This window comes from Spea bombifrons, chromosome 8 (genome assembly GCF_027358695.1).
Source record: "Spea bombifrons isolate aSpeBom1 chromosome 8, aSpeBom1.2.pri, whole genome shotgun sequence".
Lineage (NCBI taxonomy): Eukaryota > Metazoa > Chordata > Amphibia > Anura > Pelobatidae > Spea > Spea bombifrons.
The window spans coordinates 44,098,852-44,119,728 of record NC_071094.1 but is presented as its reverse complement, the minus strand read 5'-3'; the positions used below and the strand labels follow the sequence as shown (position 1 = coordinate 44,119,728).

The 20,877-nt window shown below is 40.4% G+C and overlaps 2 protein-coding genes across 3 annotated transcripts; both read left to right on the top strand.

Annotated features, from left to right (window-relative positions):
* The first annotated feature begins 2,773 nt into the window (after positions 1-2,773).
* LOC128503919 (serine-rich adhesin for platelets-like) lies at positions 2,774-9,860 on the top strand. The gene is made up of 4 exons (XM_053474114.1): positions 2,774-2,882; positions 3,303-5,009; positions 7,230-9,724; positions 9,849-9,860. The coding sequence occupies exons 1-4, from the start codon at positions 2,774-2,776 to the stop codon at positions 9,858-9,860; spliced, it is 4,323 nt and encodes a 1,440-aa protein (XP_053330089.1).
* On the top strand, positions 9,700-17,861 carry LOC128503178 (mucin-3B-like). Of its 2 annotated transcripts, none has more exons than XM_053473212.1 (11): positions 9,700-10,571; positions 11,213-11,395; positions 12,150-12,268; positions 13,590-13,652; positions 14,487-14,628; positions 14,979-15,044; positions 15,146-15,308; positions 15,726-15,893; positions 16,719-16,807; positions 16,989-17,056; positions 17,229-17,861. In XM_053473212.1, the coding sequence occupies exons 1-11, from the start codon at positions 9,926-9,928 to the stop codon at positions 17,295-17,297; spliced, it is 1,776 nt and encodes a 591-aa protein (XP_053329187.1). In that variant the 5' UTR covers positions 9,700-9,925; the 3' UTR covers positions 17,298-17,861. The 2 variants fall into 2 exon arrangements, with proteins under 2 accessions (XP_053329187.1, XP_053329186.1); XM_053473211.1 differs by having other exon boundaries at positions 13,590-13,648; positions 14,483-14,628; positions 17,229-17,860.
* The last annotated feature ends 3,016 nt before the right edge of the window (positions 17,862-20,877 follow it).

Here is a 20,877-nt window from a genome sequence, read left to right as displayed (position 1 = left end):
TGAAGCCTCGACCGTAACTGAGTCAACAGTGGCAAGTACAACTGTGGCGTCTACGGCAACTATTGAGTCAACAACATTAACAACAACTAAAGCTACTACACCAATTGCTGAGAGCACTGCAGTGAGTACAACAGAATATACTACTCCAACTGCAACTGAAACTAAGTTGACAACCACCTCTGTAGCTTCTACAGCAATGCCTGAGCCATCTGCAACAAGTACAACAGAGGCTTCTGCAATAACAACTGAGCAAATAACATCAAGTACCCCTGAAGCTTCAACTGCAACTGAGTCAACAGTGGCAGGTACAACTTATGAGACCAGTGCAGTGAGTACAACAGAAATTACTACTCCAACTGCAACTGAAACACGGCTGTCAAGTACACCTGCAGCTTCTACAGAAACGACTGCATCAAGAGTTACTGAACTGTCATCACCAACATCTGAGACAATTGCACCAAGTACCACTGAAGCCTCAACCGCAACTGAGACAACAGTGGCAAGTACAACTGTGGCATCTACGCCAACTATTGAGTCAACAACATTAACAACAACTAAAGCTTCTACACCAATTGCTGAGAGCACTGCAGTGAGTACAACAGAATATACTACACCAACTGCAACTGAAACTAAGTTGACAACTACCCCTGTAGCTTCTACAGCAATGTCTGAGCCATCTGCAACAAGTACAACAGAAGCTTCTGCGGCAACAACTGAGAAAATAACATCAAGTACCCCTGAAGCTTCAACTGCAACTGAGTCAACAATGGTAAGTACAACTGTTGCTACTTCATCAACTACTGAGTCAACAATATTAACTACAACTATACCTTCTACACCAAGTGTTCAAAGCTCAGCAGTAACTACAACAGAAATTTCTACACCAAGTATAACTGAAACTAGGGTGTCAACGACTACAGTAGCTTCTACAGCAACGCCTGAGACATCTACATCAAGTACAGGGGAGGTTTCTACAGCAACTACTGAGAAAATAACATCAAGTACCACTGAAGCCTCGACCGCAACTGAGTCAACAGTGGCAAGTACAACTGTGGCGTCTACGCCAACTATTGAGTCAACAACATTAACAACAACTAAAGCTTCTACACCAATTGCTGAGAGCACTGCAGTGAGTACAACAGAATTTACTACTCCAACTGCAACTGAAACTAAGTTGACAACTACCCCTGTAGCTTCTACAGCAATGTCTGAGCCATCTGCAACAAGTACAACAGAAGCTTCTGCGGCAACAACTGAGAAAATAACATCAAGTACCCCTGAAGCTTCAACTGCAACTGAGACAGCAGTGGCAAGTACAACTGTTGCTTCTACGTCAACTATTCAGTCAACAATATTAACTACAGCTATACCTTCTACACCAACCGGTGAGAGCACTGCAGTGAGTACAACAGAAATCTCCACTCCAACTGCAACTGGAGATTCTACAGAAACAGCTGCATCAAAAACTGCTGATGCGTCAACGGCATCAACAGAGTCTATAACGTCAAGCACCATGGAAGCTTCAATAGCAACAGCTGAGACAATTGCATCAAGTACCGCTGAAGCCTCAACTACAATTGAGTCAACAGTGACAAGTACATCTGTTGCTTCTACATCAACTATTGAGTCAACAATATTAACTACAACCATACCTTCTACACCAAGTGTTCAAAGCTCAGCAGTAACTACAACAGAAATTTCTACACCAAGTGTAACTGAAACTAGGGTGCCAACGACTACAGTAGCTTCTACAGCAACGCCTGAGACATCTACATCAAGTACAGGGGAGGTTTCTACAGCAACTACTGGGAAAATAACATCAAGTACCACTGAAGCTTCAACTGCAACTGAGACAACAGTGGCAAGTACAACTGTTGCTTCTACGTCAACTATTGAGTCAACAATATTAACTACAACTATAGTTTCTACACCAACCGCTGAGATCACTGCAGTGAGTACAACAGATGTTACTACTCCAACTGCAACTGAAACACGACTGTCAAGTACACCTGTAGATTCTACAGAAAGTACTGCATCAAGAGCTACTGAACCGTCAACTGCAACAACTGGTACAACAGCATCAAGTACCATAGAAGTTTCAACCTCAACTGAGAAAACAGTGGCAAGTACATCTGTTGCTTCTACGTCAACTATTGAGACAACACCATTAACTACAACTATACCTTCTACACCAAGTGTTGAAATCACAGCTTTGAGTACAACAGAAATTACTACTCCAACTGTAACTGAAACTAAGGTGTCAACCACCTCTGTAGCTTCTACAGCAACACCTGAGACATCTGCATCAAGTACAACAGAGGCTTCTGCGGCAACAACTGAGAAAATAACATCAAGTACCACTGAAGCTTCAACTGCAACTGAGACAACAATATTAACTACAGCTATAGTTTCTACACCAACAGCTGAGAGCACTGCAGTGAGTACAACAGAAATTACTATTCCAACTGCAACTGAAACACACCTGTCAAGTACACCTGTAGCTTCTACAGAAACTACTGCATCAAGAGCTACTGAACTGTCATCACCAACAACTGAGACAATTGCACCAAGTACCACTGAAGCCTCGACTGCAACTGAGTCAACAGTGGCAAGTACAACTGTGGCATCTACGCCAACTATTGAGTCAACAACATTAACAACAATTAAAGCTTCTACACCAATTGCTGAGAGCACTGCAGTGAGTACAACAGAATATACTACACCAACTGCAACTGAAACTAAGTTGACAACCACCCCTGTAGCTTCTACAGCAATGTCTGAGCCATCTGCAACAAGTACAACAGAGGCTTCTGCGGCAACAACTGAGAAAATAACATCAAGTACCCCTGAAGCTTCAACTGCAACTGAGTCAACAGTGGCAAGTACAACTGTTGCTACTTCATCAACTACTGAGTCAACAATATTAACTACAACTATACCTTCTACACCAAGTGTTCAAAGCTCAGCAGTAACTACAACAGAAATTTCTACACCAAGTGTAACTGAAACTAGGGTGTCAACGACTACAGTAGCTTCTACAGCAACGCCTGAAACATCTACATCAAGTACAGGGGAGGTTTCTACAGCAACCACTGAGAAAATAACATCAAGTACCACTGAAGCTTCAACTGCAACTGAGACAACAGTGGCAAGTACAACTGTGGCTTCTACGTCAACTATTGAGTCAACAATATTAACTACAGCTATAGTTTCTACACCAACCGATGAGAGCACTGCAGTGAGTACAACAGAAATTACTACTCCAACTGCAACTGAAACACGGCTGTCGAGTACACCTGTAGCTTCTACAGAAACAACTGCATCAAGAGCTACTGAACTGTCATCACCAACAACTGAGACAATTGCACCAAGTATCACTGAAGCCTCGACCGCAACTGAGTCAACAGTGGCAAGTACAACTGTGGCGTCTACGTCAACTATTGAGTCAACAACATTAACAACAACTAAAGCTTCTACACCAATTGCTGAGAGCACTGCAGTGAGTACAACAGAATTTACTACTCCAACTGCAACTGAAACTAAGTTCACAACCACCCCTGTAGCTTCTACAGCATTGTCTGAGCCATCTGCAACCAGTACAATAGAGGCTTCTGCGGCAACAACTGAGAAAATAACATCAAGTACCCCTGAAGCTTCAACTGCAACTGAGTCAACAGTGGCAAGTACAACTGTTGCTACTACATCAACTATTGAGTCAACAATATTAACTACAACTATACCTTCTACACCAAGTGTTCAAAGCTCAGCAGTAACTACAACAGAAATTTCTACACCAAGTGTAACTGAAACTAGGGTGTCAACGACTACAGTAGGTTCTACAGCAACGCCTGAAAAATCTACATCAAGTACAGGGGAGGTTTCTACAGCAACTACTGAGAAAATAACATCAACTACCACTGAAGCTTCAACTGCAACTGAGACAACAGTGGCAAGTACAACTGTGGCTTCTACGTCAACTATTGAGTCAACAATATTAACTACAGCTATAGTTTCTACACCAACCGCTGAGAGCACTGCAGTGAGTAAAACAGAAATTACTACTCCAACTGCAACTGAAACACGACTGTCAAGTACACCTGTAGCTTCTACAGAAACAACTGCATCAAGAGCTACTGAACTGTCATCACCAACAACTGAGACAATTGCACCAAGTACCACTGAAGCCTCGACCGCAACTGAGTCAACAGTGGCAAGTACAACTGTGGCGTCTACGCCAACTATTGAGTCAACAACATTAACAACAACTAAAGCTTCTACACCAATTGCTGAGAGCACTGCAGTGAGTACAACAGAATTGACTACTCCAACTGCAACTGAAACTAAGTTCACAACCACTCCTGTAGCTTCTACAGCATTGTCTGAGCCAACTGCAACAAGTACAACAGAGGCTTCTGCGGCAACAACTGAGAAAATAACATCAAGTACCATGGAAGCTTCAACTGCAACTGAGTCAACAGTGGCAAGTACAACTGTTGCTACTACATCAACTATTGAGTCAACAATATTAACTACAACTATACCTTTTACACCAAGTCTTCAAAGTTCAGCAGTAACTACAACAGAAATTTCTACACCAAGTGTAACTGAAACGAGGGTGTCAACAACTACAGTAGCTTCTACAGCAACGCCTGAGACATCTACATCAAGTACAGGGGAGGTTTCTACAGCAACTACTGAGAAAATAACATCAAGTACCACTGAAGCTTCAACTGAGACAACAGTGGCAAGTACAACTGTTGCTTCTACGTCAACTATTGAGTCAACAATATTAACTACAGCTATAGTTTCTACACCAACCGATGAGAACACTGCAGTGAGTACAACAGAAATTACTACTCCAACTGCAACTGAAACACGGCTGTCAAGTACACCTGTAGCTTCTACAGAAACAACTGCATCAAGAGCTACTGAACTGTCATCACCAACAACTGAGACAATTGCACCAAGTACCACTGAAGCCTCGACCGCAACTGAGTCAACAGTGGCAAGTACAACTGTGGCGTCTACGGCAACTATTGAGTCAACAACATTAACAACAACTAAAGCTACTACACCAATTGCTGAGAGCACTGCAGTGAGTACAACAGAATATACTACACCAACTGCAACTGAAACTAAGTTGACAACTACCCCTGTAGCTTCTACAGCAATGTCTGAGCCATCTGCAACAAGTACAACAGAAGCTTCTGCGGCAACAACTGAGAAAATAACATCAAGTACCCCTGAAGCTTCAACTGCAACTGAGTCAACAATGGTAAGTACAACTGTTGCTACTACATCAACTATTGAGTCAACAATATTAACTACAACTATACCTTCTACACCAAGTGTTCAAAGCTCAGCAGTAACTACAACAGAAATTTCTACACCAAGTATAACTGAAACTAGGGTGTCAACGACTACAGTAGCTTCTACAGCAACGCCTGAGACATCTACATCAAGTACAGGGGAGGTTTCTACAGCAACTACTGAGAAAATAACATCAAGTACCACTGAAGCCTCGACCGCAACTGAGACAGCAGTGGCAAGTACAACTGTTGCTTCTACGTCAACTATTCAGTCAACAATATTAACTACAGCTATACCTTCTACACCAACCGGTGAGAGCACTGCAGTGAGTACAACAGAAATCTCCACTCCAACTGCAACTGGAGATTCTACAGAAACAGCTGCATCAAAAACTGCTGATGCGTCAACGGCATCAACAGAGTCTATAGCGTCAAGCACCATGGAAGCTTCAATAGCAACAGCTGAGACAATTGCATCAAGTACCGCTGAAGCCTCAACTACAATTGAGTCAACAGTGACAAGTACATCTGTTGCTTCTACATCAACTATTGAGTCAACAATATTAACTACAACCATACCTTCTACACCAAGTGTTCAAAGCTCAGCAGTAACTACAACAGAAATTTCTACACCAAGTGTAACTGAAACTAGGGTGCCAACGACTACAGTAGCTTCTACAGCAACGCCTGAGACATCTACATCAAGTACAGGGGAGGTTTCTACAGCAACTACTGGGAAAATAACATCAAGTACCACTGAAGCTTCAACTGCAACTGAGACAACAGTGGCAAGTACAACTGTTGCTTCTACGTCAACTATTGAGTCAACAATGTTAACTACAGCTATAGTTTCTACACCAACCGCTGAGATCACTGCAGTGAGTACAACACATGTTACTACTCCAACTGCAACTGAAACACGACTGTCAAGTACACCTGTAGATTCTACAGAAAGTACTGCATCAAGAGCTACTGAACCGTCAACTGCAACAACTGGTACAACAGCATCAAGTACCATAGAAGTTTCAACCTCAACTGAGAAAACAGTGGCAAGTACATCTGTTGCTTCTACGTCAACTATTGAGACAACACCATTAACTACAACTATACCTTCTACACCAAGTGTTGAAATCACAGCTTTGAGTACAACAGAAATTACTACTCCAACTGTAACTGAAACTAAGGTGTCAACCACCTCTGTAGCTTCTACAGCAACACCTGAGACATCTGCATCAAGTACAACAGAGGCTTCTGCGGCAACAACTGAGAAAATAACATCAAGTACCACTGAAGCTTCAACTGCAACTGAGACAACAATATTAACTACAGCTATAGTTTCTACACCAACAGCTGAGAGCACTGCAGTGAGTACAACAGAAATTACTATTCCAACTGCAACTGAAACACACCTGTCAAGTACACCTGTAGCTTCTACAGAAACTACTGCATCAAGAGCTACTGAACTGTCATCACCAACAACTGAGACAATTGCACCAAGTACCACTGAAGCCTCGACTGCAACTGAGTCAACAGTGGCAAGTACAACTGTGGCATCTACGCCAACTATTGAGTCAACAACATTAACAACAACTAAAGCTTCTACACCAATTGCTGAGAGCACTGCAGTGAGTACAACAGAATATACTACACCAACTGCAACTGAAACTAAGTTGACAACCACCCCTGTAGCTTCTACAGCAATGTTTGAGCCATCTGCAACAAGTACAACAGAGGCTTCTGCGGCAACAACTGAGAAAATAACATCAAGTACCCCTGAAGCTTCAACTGCAACTGAGTCAACAGTGGCAAGTACAACTGTTGCTACTTCATCAACTACTGAGTCAACAATATTAACTACAACTATACCTTCTACACCAAGTGTTCAAAGCTCAGCAGTAACTACAACAGAAATTTCTACAGGGGAGGTTTCTACAGCAATTACTGAGAAAATAACATCAAGTACCACTGAAGCTTCAACTGCAACTGAGACAACAGTGGCAAGTACAACTGTGGCTTCTACGTCAACTATTGAGTCAACAATATTAACTACAGCTATAGTTTCTACACCAACCGATGAGAACACTGCAGTGAGTACAACAGAAATTACTACTCTAACTGCAACTGCAACACGGCTGTCGAGTACACCTGCAGCTTCTACAGAAACGACTGCATCAAGAGCTACTGAACTGTCATCACCAACAACTGATACAACAGCATCAAGTACCACTGAAGCTTCAACTGCAACTGAGATAACAGTGGCAAGTACAACTGTTGCTTCTACGTCAACTATTGAGTCAACAATGTTAACTACAGCTATAGTTTCTACACCAACCACTGAGATCACTGCAGTGAGTACAAGAGATGTTACTACTCCAACTGTAACTGAAACACGGCTATCAAGTACACCTGTAGATTCTACAGAAAGTACTGCATCAAGAGCTACTGAACCGTCAACTGCAACAACTGGTACAACAGCATCAAGTACCATAGAAGTTTCAACCTCAACTGAGAAAACAGTGGCAAGTACAACTGTGGCATCTACGCCAACTATTGAGTCAACAACATTAACAACAACTAAAGCTTCTACACCAATTGCTGAGAGCACTGCAGTGAGTACAACAGAATATACTACACCAACTGCAACTGAAACTAAGTTGACAACCACCCCTGTAGCTTCTACAGCAATGTTTGAGCCATCTGCAACAAGTACAACAGAGGCTTCTGCGGCAACAACTGAGAAAATAACATCAAGTACCCCTGAAGCTTCAACTGCAACTGAGTCAACAGTGGCAAGTACAACTGTTGCTACTTCATCAACTACTGAGTCAACAATATTAACTACAACTATACCTTCTACACCAAGTGTTCAAAGCTCAGCAGTAACTACAACAGAAATTTCTACAGGGGAGGTTTCTACAGCAATTACTGAGAAAATAACATCAAGTACCACTGAAGCTTCAACTGCAACTGAGACAACAGTGGCAAGTACAACTGTGGCTTCTACGTCAACTATTGAGTCAACAATATTAACTACAGCTATAGTTTCTACACCAACCGATGAGAACACTGCAGTGAGTACAACAGAAATTACTACTCTAACTGCAACTGCAACACGGCTGTCGAGTACACCTGCAGCTTCTACAGAAACGACTGCATCAAGAGCTACTGAACTGTCATCACCAACAACTGATACAACAGCATCAAGTACCACTGAAGCTTCAACTGCAACTGAGATAACAGTGGCAAGTACAACTGTTGCTTCTACGTCAACTATTGAGTCAACAATGTTAACTACAGCTATAGTTTCTACACCAACCACTGAGATCACTGCAGTGAGTACAAGAGATGTTACTACTCCAACTGTAACTGAAACACGGCTATCAAGTACACCTGTAGATTCTACAGAAAGTACTGCATCAAGAGCTACTGAACCGTCAACTGCAACAACTGGTACAACAGCATCAAGTACCATAGAAGTTTCAACCTCAACTGAGAAAACAGTGGCAAGTACAACTGTGGCATCTACACCAACTATTGAGTCAACAACATTAACAACAACTAAAGCTTCTACACCAATTGCTGAGAGCACTGCAGTGAGTACAACAGAATATACTATACCAACTGCAACTGAAACTAAGTTGACAACTACCCCTGTAGCTTCTACAGCAACGTCTGAGCCATCTGCAATAAGTACAACAGAGGCTTCTGCGGCAACAACTGAGAAAATAACATCAAGTACCCCTGAAGCTTCAACTGCAACTGAGTCAACAGTGGCAAGTACAACTGTTGCTTCTATGTCAACTATTCAGTCAACAATATTAACTACAGCTATACTTTCTACACCAACCGGTGAGAGCACTCCAGTGAGTACAACAGAAATCTCCACTCCAACTGCAACTGGAGATTCTACAGAAACACCTGCATCAAAAACTGCTGATGCGTCAACGGCATCAACAGAGTCTATAGCGTCAAGCACCATGGAAGCTTCAATAGCAACAGCTGAGACAATTGCATCAAGTACCGCTGAAGCCTCAACTGCAATTGAGTCAGCAGTCACAAGTACAACTGTTGCTACTACATCAACTATTGAGTCAACAATATTAACTACAACTATACCTTCTACACCAAGTGTTCAAAGCTCAGCAGTAACTACAACAGAAATTTCTACACCAAGTGTAACTGAAACTAGGGTGTCAACGACTACAGTAGCTTCTTCAGCAACGCCTGAGACATCTACATCAAGTACAGGGGAGGTTTCTACAGCAACTACTGGGAAAATAACATCAACTACCACTGAAGCTTCAACTGCAACTGAGACAACAGTGGCAAGTACAACTGTGGCTTCTACGTCAACTATTGAGTCAACAATATTAACTACAACTATAGTTTCTACACCAACCGCTGAGAGCACTGCAGTGAGTACAACAGAAATTACTACTCCAACTGCAACTGAAACAAGGGTGTCAACCACCCTTGTAGCTTCTGCAGCATCAGCTGACACATTTGCATCAAGTATAACTGAGGCTTCTACCGCAACAGCTGAGAAAATAACATCAACTAACACTGAAATTTCAACTGCAACAGATGTTCCTGCCTCAGCTAGAATTGAAACATGCATGCCATCTAGAGATACAACTGCATCAAAAACTACTAAAGCATCAACAGTAACAACTGAGACAATAGCATCAAGTAACACTATAGCTCGAGCAATTGAGATAATAGTGCAAAGTACCACTGAAGCTTCTGAGGAACCGGTGCCATGTACAACTGTTCCTTCTACGAGTGCTATTGCTAAAACAACTTTAACAACTGTAGCTTCTACACCAACTGCTGAGAGCGCTGCCATGACAACAACAGAAATTACTACTCCAACTGTAACTGAGACTAAGTTTTCAACAAAAACTGAGGCTTCTACCACAAAACCAACTGTAACTGAAACAAATGTGACAAGTCCATCAGCAAGTATGATGCAACATATAACAGTTTCAACTACAGATGTGACTAATGTTATGTTTTTATTACAAGAAAAGCTTGTCATATTCTCAGCCACCGAACAACCAACAACCTCCAGTAGATGGATCACATCTACAACTTCAGTCAGTACATCTTCCGTAACTCCTACTGAGGGCTGGGGAACAATATCTACTTCCCACTGGACGATTTCTTGTACGCCTTGTGTTTATGATGATGTTACATCAACAACCGGTACAAATGGAAATGGCACTCTTCCTACTGATAGCCCTACAGCTCCATCCAGAAACGGTAACTTGCTGGTTAATGATAAATTCTCATTTTACACATAAGGATGTATGGCAGATTTGAAATGTTTTTGAGTTAGACATCCAATTTTATTTCACCGAGAGCAGTGCTGCAGGGCGCAATGAAAGTTAGGTCATGGTCGGCATCAGCTGCTGCCCTCATTATTGTTTCAATACTGGTGAGAAATAGTCCAAGTTAGTCCAAGGATAGTAACTTGGTTAGGTACTGTCCCAAAGTGCTTACACGCGCCAGCCATGCCTTTTTTTTTAATACATTTAGGATGCTGATGTAGGCATAGATCTGTAGTGTACATCTCCCATCTCCATGGCCCCCGTGGCAGATACCAACGTGACCCCCACTTATTTGCGCCATTTTCTGGGGCGACTCCTGGCATCCCACTAGTCCACGCACCCCATGCAGCTGTCTGACTCTCCTGGCACGAAGACTGATAAACTGCCCTTTTAAGACTGATTTACACCTTTACTCTGGCATTTACATAATACTAGTTATTTTTTTTCCACATGACTGAGTCTTTTTAATGATTCTGACTCATTTAAGAGAATTTTTACACGTACTACATGAGTATAATGTATCTTTATGGTATCTAAAGAGATCGCTCCTAATGACTGTGCGCATTTTTGCAGTGTGCGAGAATGGATATTATGATGGGATCAAATGTATCTGTCCCGACACTTACATTGGTCCCAAGTGTGAGTTCGAAACAGATCGCTGTGAGAACGGCGGATATAAGGAGAACGGGAAATGCGTCTGCCCGGCAGGCTTCAAAGGTGCAACCTGTGAGTTTGCCGACAGCACCATTGTAGTAGGTAAGTGACTGTGATCATGCCCAGTATGTCTATTGTAATGCTGCCTGGGACCATTTTTATATTTAGGTGACAACTATATAATATACATCCCAACAGTCCCGGTTTTCACAGGGCAGTTGCAATTTTCAGGCACTGTCCCACTTTTGACCTCTGATGTCCCCTGACCGGCCCGACGGAGCTTTAAAACCAATGGAGGTCTGCGCTGTTGCACTCCAGCTCCCACGTGGCCCTCTCTCGATGCTAGCATTGTGGGGTATCCATTCAGGTCAGGTGGGCTAAGGCACAGAAAATAGGTACTTTTAATTAATTAATTTGTTGGGTTTTTTTATCAACTTTGGTTGACGTTCAAGATCCCCAACTACCGTCACTATTTGAGACTTGTCGACATGTAATATCTAATCTTTTTAAGGGCATAATCTTCTGATGTCATATTTTTTTATTGGGCTTGGGCACCCACAAAAATCTGTTTTTATCTTTCCCAACCTTCAATGGTTAACAATAAAAAAAAAAATTTGCACAAAGAATTGGCTTTGAGGTGCCTTGGCAAACTTCAGGCTAGAGTTAAACCCTTACTGGATCCTTTCGTTATCGGTTCTCTATACAATTCCTTTTGATGAGTGTCTGGTGGACAAAACCAACTCAATGTGCCGTCTGCTATAGGTGTTTGTAATTCAGGAAAAAAATATATGCTTTTTTAAGTATATATGTTTTTTAGTTTATTTTTTTTTAGTATATTTCTTTTATATTTTTCTAGACAGCGTGGATGTCTCTGTAAAAGTAACGGTGAAAATTTTAAATAGAAATTTCACCGATGAATTAAAGAATCACAGCAGTGACACTTACAAGGACTTCATCGTGGAATTCAACCTGCAGGTGAGAGCCTCACAGAGTAAATTTATAACGTTTATTAACGAATAGCCATAGTTTTCTCTGCTTCCCTGGGACTATGGGTTAGAGGACGGCATTTGGTCACACCCACTTCCCACCCAGGTTATGCCCACCTACTCGTTACCCACCCCTGATTAAGGTTGGGCCCTCCCCTGCATACATGCCCCACCCAATTGCACCCAGGTTCCTAGGAATGTGACCACCAAAGTTTATCTAAAGTGCCTTTAAACTTTTTTTAAATACTTAAAAAAACAATTACACCAACTTTAAATATTTTAAAAGTAAGGTTTGCACAATCATTCCCTTCCCTGAAGAGTTTAGGGGGAAAAAGCTCTTTTACTGACTTTCTGATGTTAATTTCTGGTTTATTATTATTTATTGTTTTATATAGCGCCATCAAATTTCGTAGCGCTGTACAATGGGTAGACAGGACATAACAAGTAGTATGTTACATTACAATTTGACTAACAGAGACAACAGGTAAGGAGGGCCCTGCTCAAACGAACTTACAGTCTAGAGGGATTTAGGGTGTATTACACAATAGGTAAAAGTGCCGTTGTTAGGGATAGACCGGCCACGCTAGTAAAAGTATTGCAGAAGAGGGACTATGAAAGGTTTAAGGAATATGGGAGGCCGTCAGTGTGCTATGTTGTAAGCATCCTTAAAGAAGTGGGTCTTGAGGGATTTTTTGAAGGAATAAAGGCAGGGGGAGAGACGGATAGACCGGGGGAGAGCATTCCAGAGGATAGGGGCAGCCCTTGAGAAATCTTGTAAGCGGGCATGAGAGCTAGGAATCAGAGGAGAGGATAGAAGGAGATCATTGGATGAGCGGAGAGACTGGTTAGGAGTGTATTTAGAGATGAGAGAGGAGATGTAGGGAGGGGAACCGCTGTGAAGGGCTTTGGTTTATAAATACAATTGCATAAGCAGAGTATATGATTCCACTTCCAAGCTATTTACGCCATTAAATAAATAGCTAAGATTTTTGGTAAAGCCCCTCCCCTTAATTATGATTTCATTGGGTACCGAGCCTCTATTGGAGAATGCACTGGGAATGTGCGACAAGCTAGTTTGTCAGGACTGCTCTGGCAAATAGGGGACTGTTGGCAGCTTTAGATGAACAAGCAACCTTTATAAGTGAAAAAGAGCTTTTTTTAGCTGAAAAATAAACAATGAAAAAACTGATCCATGATTGTGTGCAGCATTAATAGCCACTTTAATCGGGGGGGGCAACTAATGGATACCATCAGAGGCGGTTCGATAATCGCATGTTTCCTTATTATATTGCCTGTTTCTATATACGCAGATGAAAGAGATTTATAAAAGTGTGAAAGGATTCAAAGACATTAAGATCATCGGGATCGAGTATGTAAGATTTCATATTCGTTTTTTATTTTGTTTTGCATGTACTCATCAAATTAATTTTTCTTCCCCAAATTTATATTTTGTTCTCCCTACAAACTTGTTCACTTGTCCGCATCTATTAAAGCTAGTACATGTAAGCAGGACACTTACTGCACATGCTCAGATCCCCCCAGGATGTCCATGTGTTAACCCTTTGGGTCTGGCCACATTAGCCAACACCCCCCCCCCTCGGGATGCTCGGTTATAGTTTTGCTATAATTATATTTAGGCAAAAATGATATAACATACCTCCCAACAGTCCCGATTTTCAAAGGACAGTTACGAGTACTGTCCCGCTAATGATGGTCAGGTCGGGTGGGCAGAGGTACAATAAAGTAGATACTTTTAATTAATGGATTTGGTGTCTTTCATCGACTGTGGTTGAGGTTCAAGATCGCCAGCTGCCATCATTAATTTAGACGTGTCAATATGTAATCGTTTTAATTAAGGGTATAATCTTCTGTCATATTTTTTTCATTGGGTTTGTGTCATGACACCGACTTTGGGCCACCAAACGTTAGGAATACTTCTTATAAACATATCTGTAGCCATCTGTTTTTATCTTTGCCAACATTCAAAATAAAATACTTTGCTGAATTAATAAGCTTTTGAGATGCCTTGACTTACTTCAGGCTGGAGTTAAACCCTTACTGGATCCTTTCTTTATGGGTTGTCTCTTCTGTATGTGTTTTTATCGCCATATTGTTTCTCCGATTGCCTTTGCGTGTCCACCAGGCTGCAAGGATCCAGCTTTCCTGTTTTTTTTTATTTATTATATGATTTCCATTCTTTCAGGAAGGGAAGTGTCATTGTTGATCACGAGGTTATCGTGGAAACCCCTTATACAGAAAACTTGGAGGAAGATTATAATGAGATTTGTAACAACATTTCATCGAACATCAATACAGCCGATCCGTCACAAACCAGCTGCGATATCTTTCGTAAGAAGGGGGGGTCACAAGGCTGTTTTCATAGAAAACAAGGACATTTCTGGCTGTAACATAATCACAAAAGGGGTTTCTGACGATCAATTAGCCTTTTAAGATTCTGGTCTCTTTTCTCCTCCTTTGAAATAAACGTCTCTCCTGTCCTTTGTCAAATCAATTTAAAAGGGTTGTACATTTTACACCCAAATATTATTTGCTAGACCATCATGTACAAAAAAAGCATTTTCTGCATTGTTTATATGTTTTATATTCTTCACCTTTAACTTAAACATAAAAAAATATATACATTAATATATACTACTGAATATAAAATACAGTTCTGAATATTAATGGTTTTCCCCCAGAGTATCTGTGTTTCGCTGCAGAGGCCACCAATGTTACTGGAGATACAAATATATTTAATGCTAACGGTAAGATTTTTTTTAATAACTTTTTTTAGGATTTTAGAGCTTTAAAATTGTTGCACTCAGGCCCGGGCTGGAGAATCTCCGTAACGCCTTATGTCTTACAGAGTTGTGTGAAAGAACGGTCCCCCCTGAACTCAGCAGCTATTATTACGCCATTAGAAACGGCAGCTCGTTATCCTGCATCTCCAACTGCACCCAAGGATACCCCAGCAGCGTTGATTGTAACTTCGGAGAGTGCATGCTGTCCAAATCAGGACCCACGTGCTTGTAAGTATCGAGAATTCTGAATTAAATAATGTTTAATAATAACTAAAAAATACACAAAAAAACTTTACACAAAAAAATAGATTTTTTTTTATTATTATTCGTCTTAGATTTAGGATAGCCATATGCCGATACCATGCATGCTTACACAGGCATGTTTAAAAAAAAAAATATATAATAATCTAACTTATTAATATCATATATAATATAAAAGAGAGAAATATTTTAGTAAAGGGTAATATAGTAAATCTTATAAAAATAAAAAAAAAATGATAAATGGACCTAATGCGAAAAAACATTGCATAATATATAAAGATAATATATAAGGACAATATAAAAGACTTTAGTAATCACATTTTAATTTTCAATAGTGCCGTCCTTTTATATAATAAACTTTTATTTCTTTGCTTGTACCGCCAGATGTTTGAACACAAACCAGTACTGGTTCTCGGGGAAGAATTGCGGCTCCAGGATTAGTAGGCCGGGAGTGATTGGCGGGGTGACGGGCACGCTCGCCGTCTTGATTCTATTAATGGTCGTAGCTATCGTGCACAAGAGACGCAAGCGAAAGTTTTATTTTGTTTCTGGGTAAGTTTCATGGAAAATCAAATCCATCTTCTTGGCTAAGTTAGTTATAGCGAGTTTAAAAAAATCTCTTCTGCAAGAGGCGCGAGGGAACGGTCTTAGCCAAATCACCGAGCTTCAAGGATGCCTGTTGGGTCCAAAGTTTTTCAAGCTTTTTATTATAATCTGCTCACCTTGTTCATAAAAGTTGCTAAACAACATCCCCAGACACTCCGTTTAGTTTTAGAAAGTTGCCCATTTACTGACGTGGCGGTGGTTGATGGTGCAGCGGTGGATGACAGAAGGTTGTTCATGCATCATGTAGGGTCAACCTCAGAGACCTTCTCCTGAAAGAAGGGTCTAGCTGGCCTTGCACAATGGCATGTAAAGGCTCCAAGGCGACTTTCAAGTAATCTCACTGATAAGGCATGTTTTCTAAGTGGCCGAAGACACTTTTCTTGAAGGAGAACAAAGCTTAGTCTCCCTAACTCAGGCATCCAAGTTGAGGACCTTAATAGACATTCGCTTAGTCCGTCTGTCCCTACTGCACCCTCGAAAAGCGTCTTTAAGCAAAGTGTATCTTACATATTATAAAGGACACACCAAAATGTACATACAAAGTTGCCCATAGCTGTTTGTCCACCAAAAGTATCATGGCCACTCGATTAAAGGGTTTAGAATAGCAAACGTATGTTCAATGGAAAAATCCAAAACAGATAATTATGTTTGAACAAAAAAAGTAATTATGGAGCAAGGACATCCCGTAGAATTCCAAGGTGATAATGCAATGCTTGACATATGTTTTGGGTTAAAGATTTTGATTTGAGTAGCAGTTTTGTGTCATCGCAGGAGCAAAAACAAGTATCCAGATGACGAAAATTTAGAGTGGTCTGATTCCGAGGAGATCATCAGAAGAATAGACCCGACATCAAACGAAGGTGAGATCTACTCATAAGCTGGTGTTCCACTCAAACGCCAATGGTTTAGAGCTCCTGGAACGGTGGGATATCATTGGTGGCAGGAGAGAGAATGGGGATTTGGTGCCCAAAAACGCCGCTCCTTCAGAAGATCGACGCTTGGAATAATTTCTCAAATGTGTTTTTTTCTTTTCCATGACAGAGGTTGATTTCAGTTTCCATCGTGGAAATTTTACTCCAGATCTAGAACGTGTGGATACTTCTACCAAGGTAGGACTTCAATCCTATACGTGAATATACAGTATTTTTAACTGCATATAATGTTCAGGATTCCCAACTAGAGGCCATCAGAGATGTACACATCCTAATAAAACACATTTTAAAATGTATCCAGGTCCCATGTTAATATTACTAAAGAATATTTTTTTTTCCCACCATACAGGTACAAATAAAGCGCCCGGAAATAAAACCAGCAGATGAAATGAGAAGCCGGAGTCCTCAAACAAACTGAAAAACTGTGGAAAACATAAATCAAATATTCTTATTTCAGAAAAAAAACATCTGTTTAAAATGTAAATAATTTGTTTCTAAGAACCCAGAAATGAAAAATATTTTATTAAATTATAATAAATTTTTATTTTTATTAGAAAAAAAAAACACTTATGAAATCTCCTCAATAACAATGATTTCTGTGAAAATAATTTTTGCAAAATTCCGCTACCTCCCTTTTTCTGTACTTCTGTATTTCTCTTTGAATATGAAAACTAATTTTAAAATTGAAAAATAAAGCGGTATCTGATAGATACATACAGGAAAAAAAAGCATATGATAAAAAGAAACAACATCAAAAACATATTGGAAGGCTGTAGTGAGCGATTAAGCTCTTCCTATTGGCTGTCATGTCGCCTTATCCCATAAAGCCCTTGTCGTCTACTCATGTACAAGACAGTTGGAGATGCCAAATGTGAAGGGTTCTTCTGGAGTAGCTCGACAAACCTTCTAGAATGTGACTTGGTCAATAGTTGCAGCTTTTTTGGGACTCTGTAGTTGATTGGCAATTAAAATAAGTTTTTTTTAGCGCATTCTTCACAAAAAATTAGTTTTAAGTCACTATTTTTGGGAATTCATCATTTTTTATGCCGCAGAGAGTGTTTTGTTGCTTGATAGTGTTCGTGAGACTCTGCAAGGTCCTAAAATGAATAACTAGATTTTTTCCCCAAATTATCGGTACACGCCATCCACTTCCTCCCTTTTTTTCCCTAAATGGTCCCATTTTGTCCGAGTTTGACCTGGATCCCAGCTGACAAAAAAAAGTGCTTCCCTTGTGTCCTTGTGCACCTCAGGATGGCAAATCTACTCAAGCACCGGTCAGGCTTAGTCTGATGCTCAGATGTTGTCTGGGTTTCATCCTGAGACCTGCAGGTTGTAGTAGGAGTCAAATACATGATCGTGATACATGCCGTACACCAGACCACCGCCCGGATACACGCATCAGGCATTTGCTCAGTGTGCGGGTGGCCAGTCCAGGCCCCATGATAAAATAAAGCGGTCCCATTAGTTTTGTGTGTTTTCATGGTTTCTTCTACTTTTGACAGAACCGGCAGCACCTTCTTGACTCGAAGCTCAACTCTTGTCTTGAAGCGCCGTATCTTCATGGTAGAGCTCACAATGATGACAAGGCATTCCTAACTGGAAAAAACTGGAAGCGTTTTCTGCGTCCATAAAAATATAGCCTTCAACGTCTGTGTAAAACACATTCAAAAATTATTTTATTTTTATGAAGTGTTATCTGTGCCCTCTGTTGTTGATCCAGGAGAAGACAAAAACCCATCTCATATGAAGAATTTTATAAATAATGCCGCTGATCCCACATCATTTTTACTGGAATATTGTTCTAAAGCTAAACGAAAATGTAGATATTTTTTAGGGCTTCAACAACTATCTGATAAAATCGATAATAATCGATAATGAAAATTGTTGCCAACAAATTTCAGACAGTAAAATAGAATGTACATTTTTTTTTGCATGTTTTTTGGTCCAATGAAAGGTATCACCTTCGACGGCAGGACCCATGCAACTATATCTAGTTTCCTTTATTCATTTCAAAAGAATTCCACTAATATTATTCAGAAAATTGGTCTACGAGACAAAGTTTACAGAAGACATGAGCCATTAGCACATGGAAATAAGGGCTCCACATAATCTTCTTGCGAGACGTTATCAGGTTGAGGGCATTATCTTCCTTCATTACGCAGGACAATCAAAGCCACGGAATGACAATGCTCATTTCATCACAACGGAACATGTCGGTGTGTTTAAAAACACCATGTTCTAATGCAATTGTATCTTAACATTTACAAATGAGGCATTAGCATGCACCCCATGTGGTCTATTTTAAAACCGAATCTCATATTTTGTCCTCCGGGGACCCTAATTTCCAAACAAAATGCTCTTTACAATTTCTTTTCATCATTAAATGCAGTGATATGTAGAGTTATTGTGGTTAACTTTGAACTATTTCATTTTAGTCCAATTAACTTCAATTAGCCTTTGAGACTTAAACTTGGATCAGAGAACACAACGTGCCATTGGAACACAGGAGTGATGGGAGTGATAAAGGGCCATTGGAACACAGGAGTGATGGGAGTGATAAAGGGCCATTGGAGCACAGGAGTGATGGGAGTGATAAAGGGCCACTGGAACACAGGAGTGATGGGAGTGATAAAGGGCCATTGGAACACAGGAGTGATAAAGGGCCATTGGAACACAGGAGTGATGGGAGTGATAAAGGGCCATTGGAACACAGGAGCGATGGGAGTGATAAAGGGCCACTGGAACACAGGAGTGATGGGAGTGATAAAGGGCCATTGGAACACAGGAGTGATGGGAGTGATAAAGGGCCGTTGGAACACAGGAGGGATGGGAGTGATAAAGGGCCATTGGAACACAGGAGTGATGGGAGTGATAAAGGGTCATTGGAACACAGGAGTGATGGGAGTGATAAAGGGCCTCTGTACGCCTATGAAGAGATTCCATTAAAAATCAGCTGTTTCCAGCTACTTAGTCATTTATAGCATTAACCCCTTCTGCACTGGATTTCTGACAAAATTAGCTTTTCTTTCTAAAATAAGGACATTTCTGTAACCCCAAACTTTTGAATTGTAGCGAATATAAGTATAACATAAATATAATATATATATGTCTTATCTGGGATCTCCTTATGCTAAAATACTCAACACTCGCATTGTCTGCAAAACAATAAATCTTTGGGTTCAATAAAACCCCACAAACAGAAGGCGATCACGTATTAGGATTTATTTTCAGTAATTAGTGTCAGTTTAAATTAACAATTTGAATAACTGATTTAATAAGTGCTGTAAATAATTTAAATATAAAATACTGGGTGTCCACAGCCTTATTAGATGTAAATTTCCCAGTTGTTTGGGTTAAAAGGCCCAAAACAATGTTAATATCTGTCTAATACGAATAAACATAACAAAAAAACATTATAGAAATTCAGTTTTTCAGCCTAAAGCTTGGGACATTCACTGCTGAAATGCCAGTCCCTGAATATCCCGCTAAAAATCACATTATTACAAAATGCTGTCATGTGATTTCCCTCCCAACCCAAAAAAATATTCTTTAATTATTAAATTATGTACAATTTTGTCTCATTTGTAAATTTTGCCCGGGACACCAAATTGTCATGTGACACGAAAACCAACACTGATAGGCAGTTGCCATAGAAGCTGAAAAAGGGGCTTTAGTATTTTCTTTAAGTGGCACAAAACCCTTGAATAGGCATTTTAACTATAGCAAAGGCCGCGACAGCCACTTGTATTAATTGCATATTTGCGTATATGAAATTAAAGATTTTAAGACCTCAAAGGTCTGTTCTTCAGACTTCTTAAACAAGAGGCCTTGTTGGAATTGAAACGAATGCAAATCTCTATTTTATGTTATGAAAATGCTTGATTATGAAGTGGCTGTACTTCTTCATTCATATACCAAACATTCCACCCAATAATCTCATCGTCAATGTAGGGGTTTAAGGTGCTGTTCCACTTAGACAAAACATTTATGCGCACTAT

What these genes read in the sequence shown, in the direction of transcription:
- LOC128503919 (XM_053474114.1), top strand. Translation starts at nt 2,774, where the DNA reads ATGTCTGAGCCATCTGCAACAAGTACAACAGAGGCTTCTGCGGCAACA. An exon ending in AACTGAGTCAACAGTGGCAA is followed by an intron (nt 2,883 to 3,302) that starts GTACAACTGTTG and finishes GTACACCTGTAG; the next exon opens with CTTCTACAGAAACAACTGCA. An exon ending in AACTGAGTCAACAGTGGCAA is followed by an intron (nt 5,010 to 7,229) that starts GTACAACTGTGG and finishes AAATTTCTACAG; the next exon opens with GGGAGGTTTCTACAGCAATT.
- LOC128503178 (XM_053473212.1), top strand. Translation starts at nt 9,926, where the DNA reads ATGCCATCTAGAGATACAACTGCATCAAAAACTACTAAAGCATCAACA. An exon ending in AACCAGCTGCGATATCTTTC is followed by an intron (nt 14,629 to 14,978) that starts GTAAGAAGGGGG and finishes GTTTTCCCCCAG; the next exon opens with AGTATCTGTGTTTCGCTGCA. An exon ending in AGACCCGACATCAAACGAAG is followed by an intron (nt 16,808 to 16,988) that starts GTGAGATCTACT and finishes TTTCCATGACAG; the next exon opens with AGGTTGATTTCAGTTTCCAT.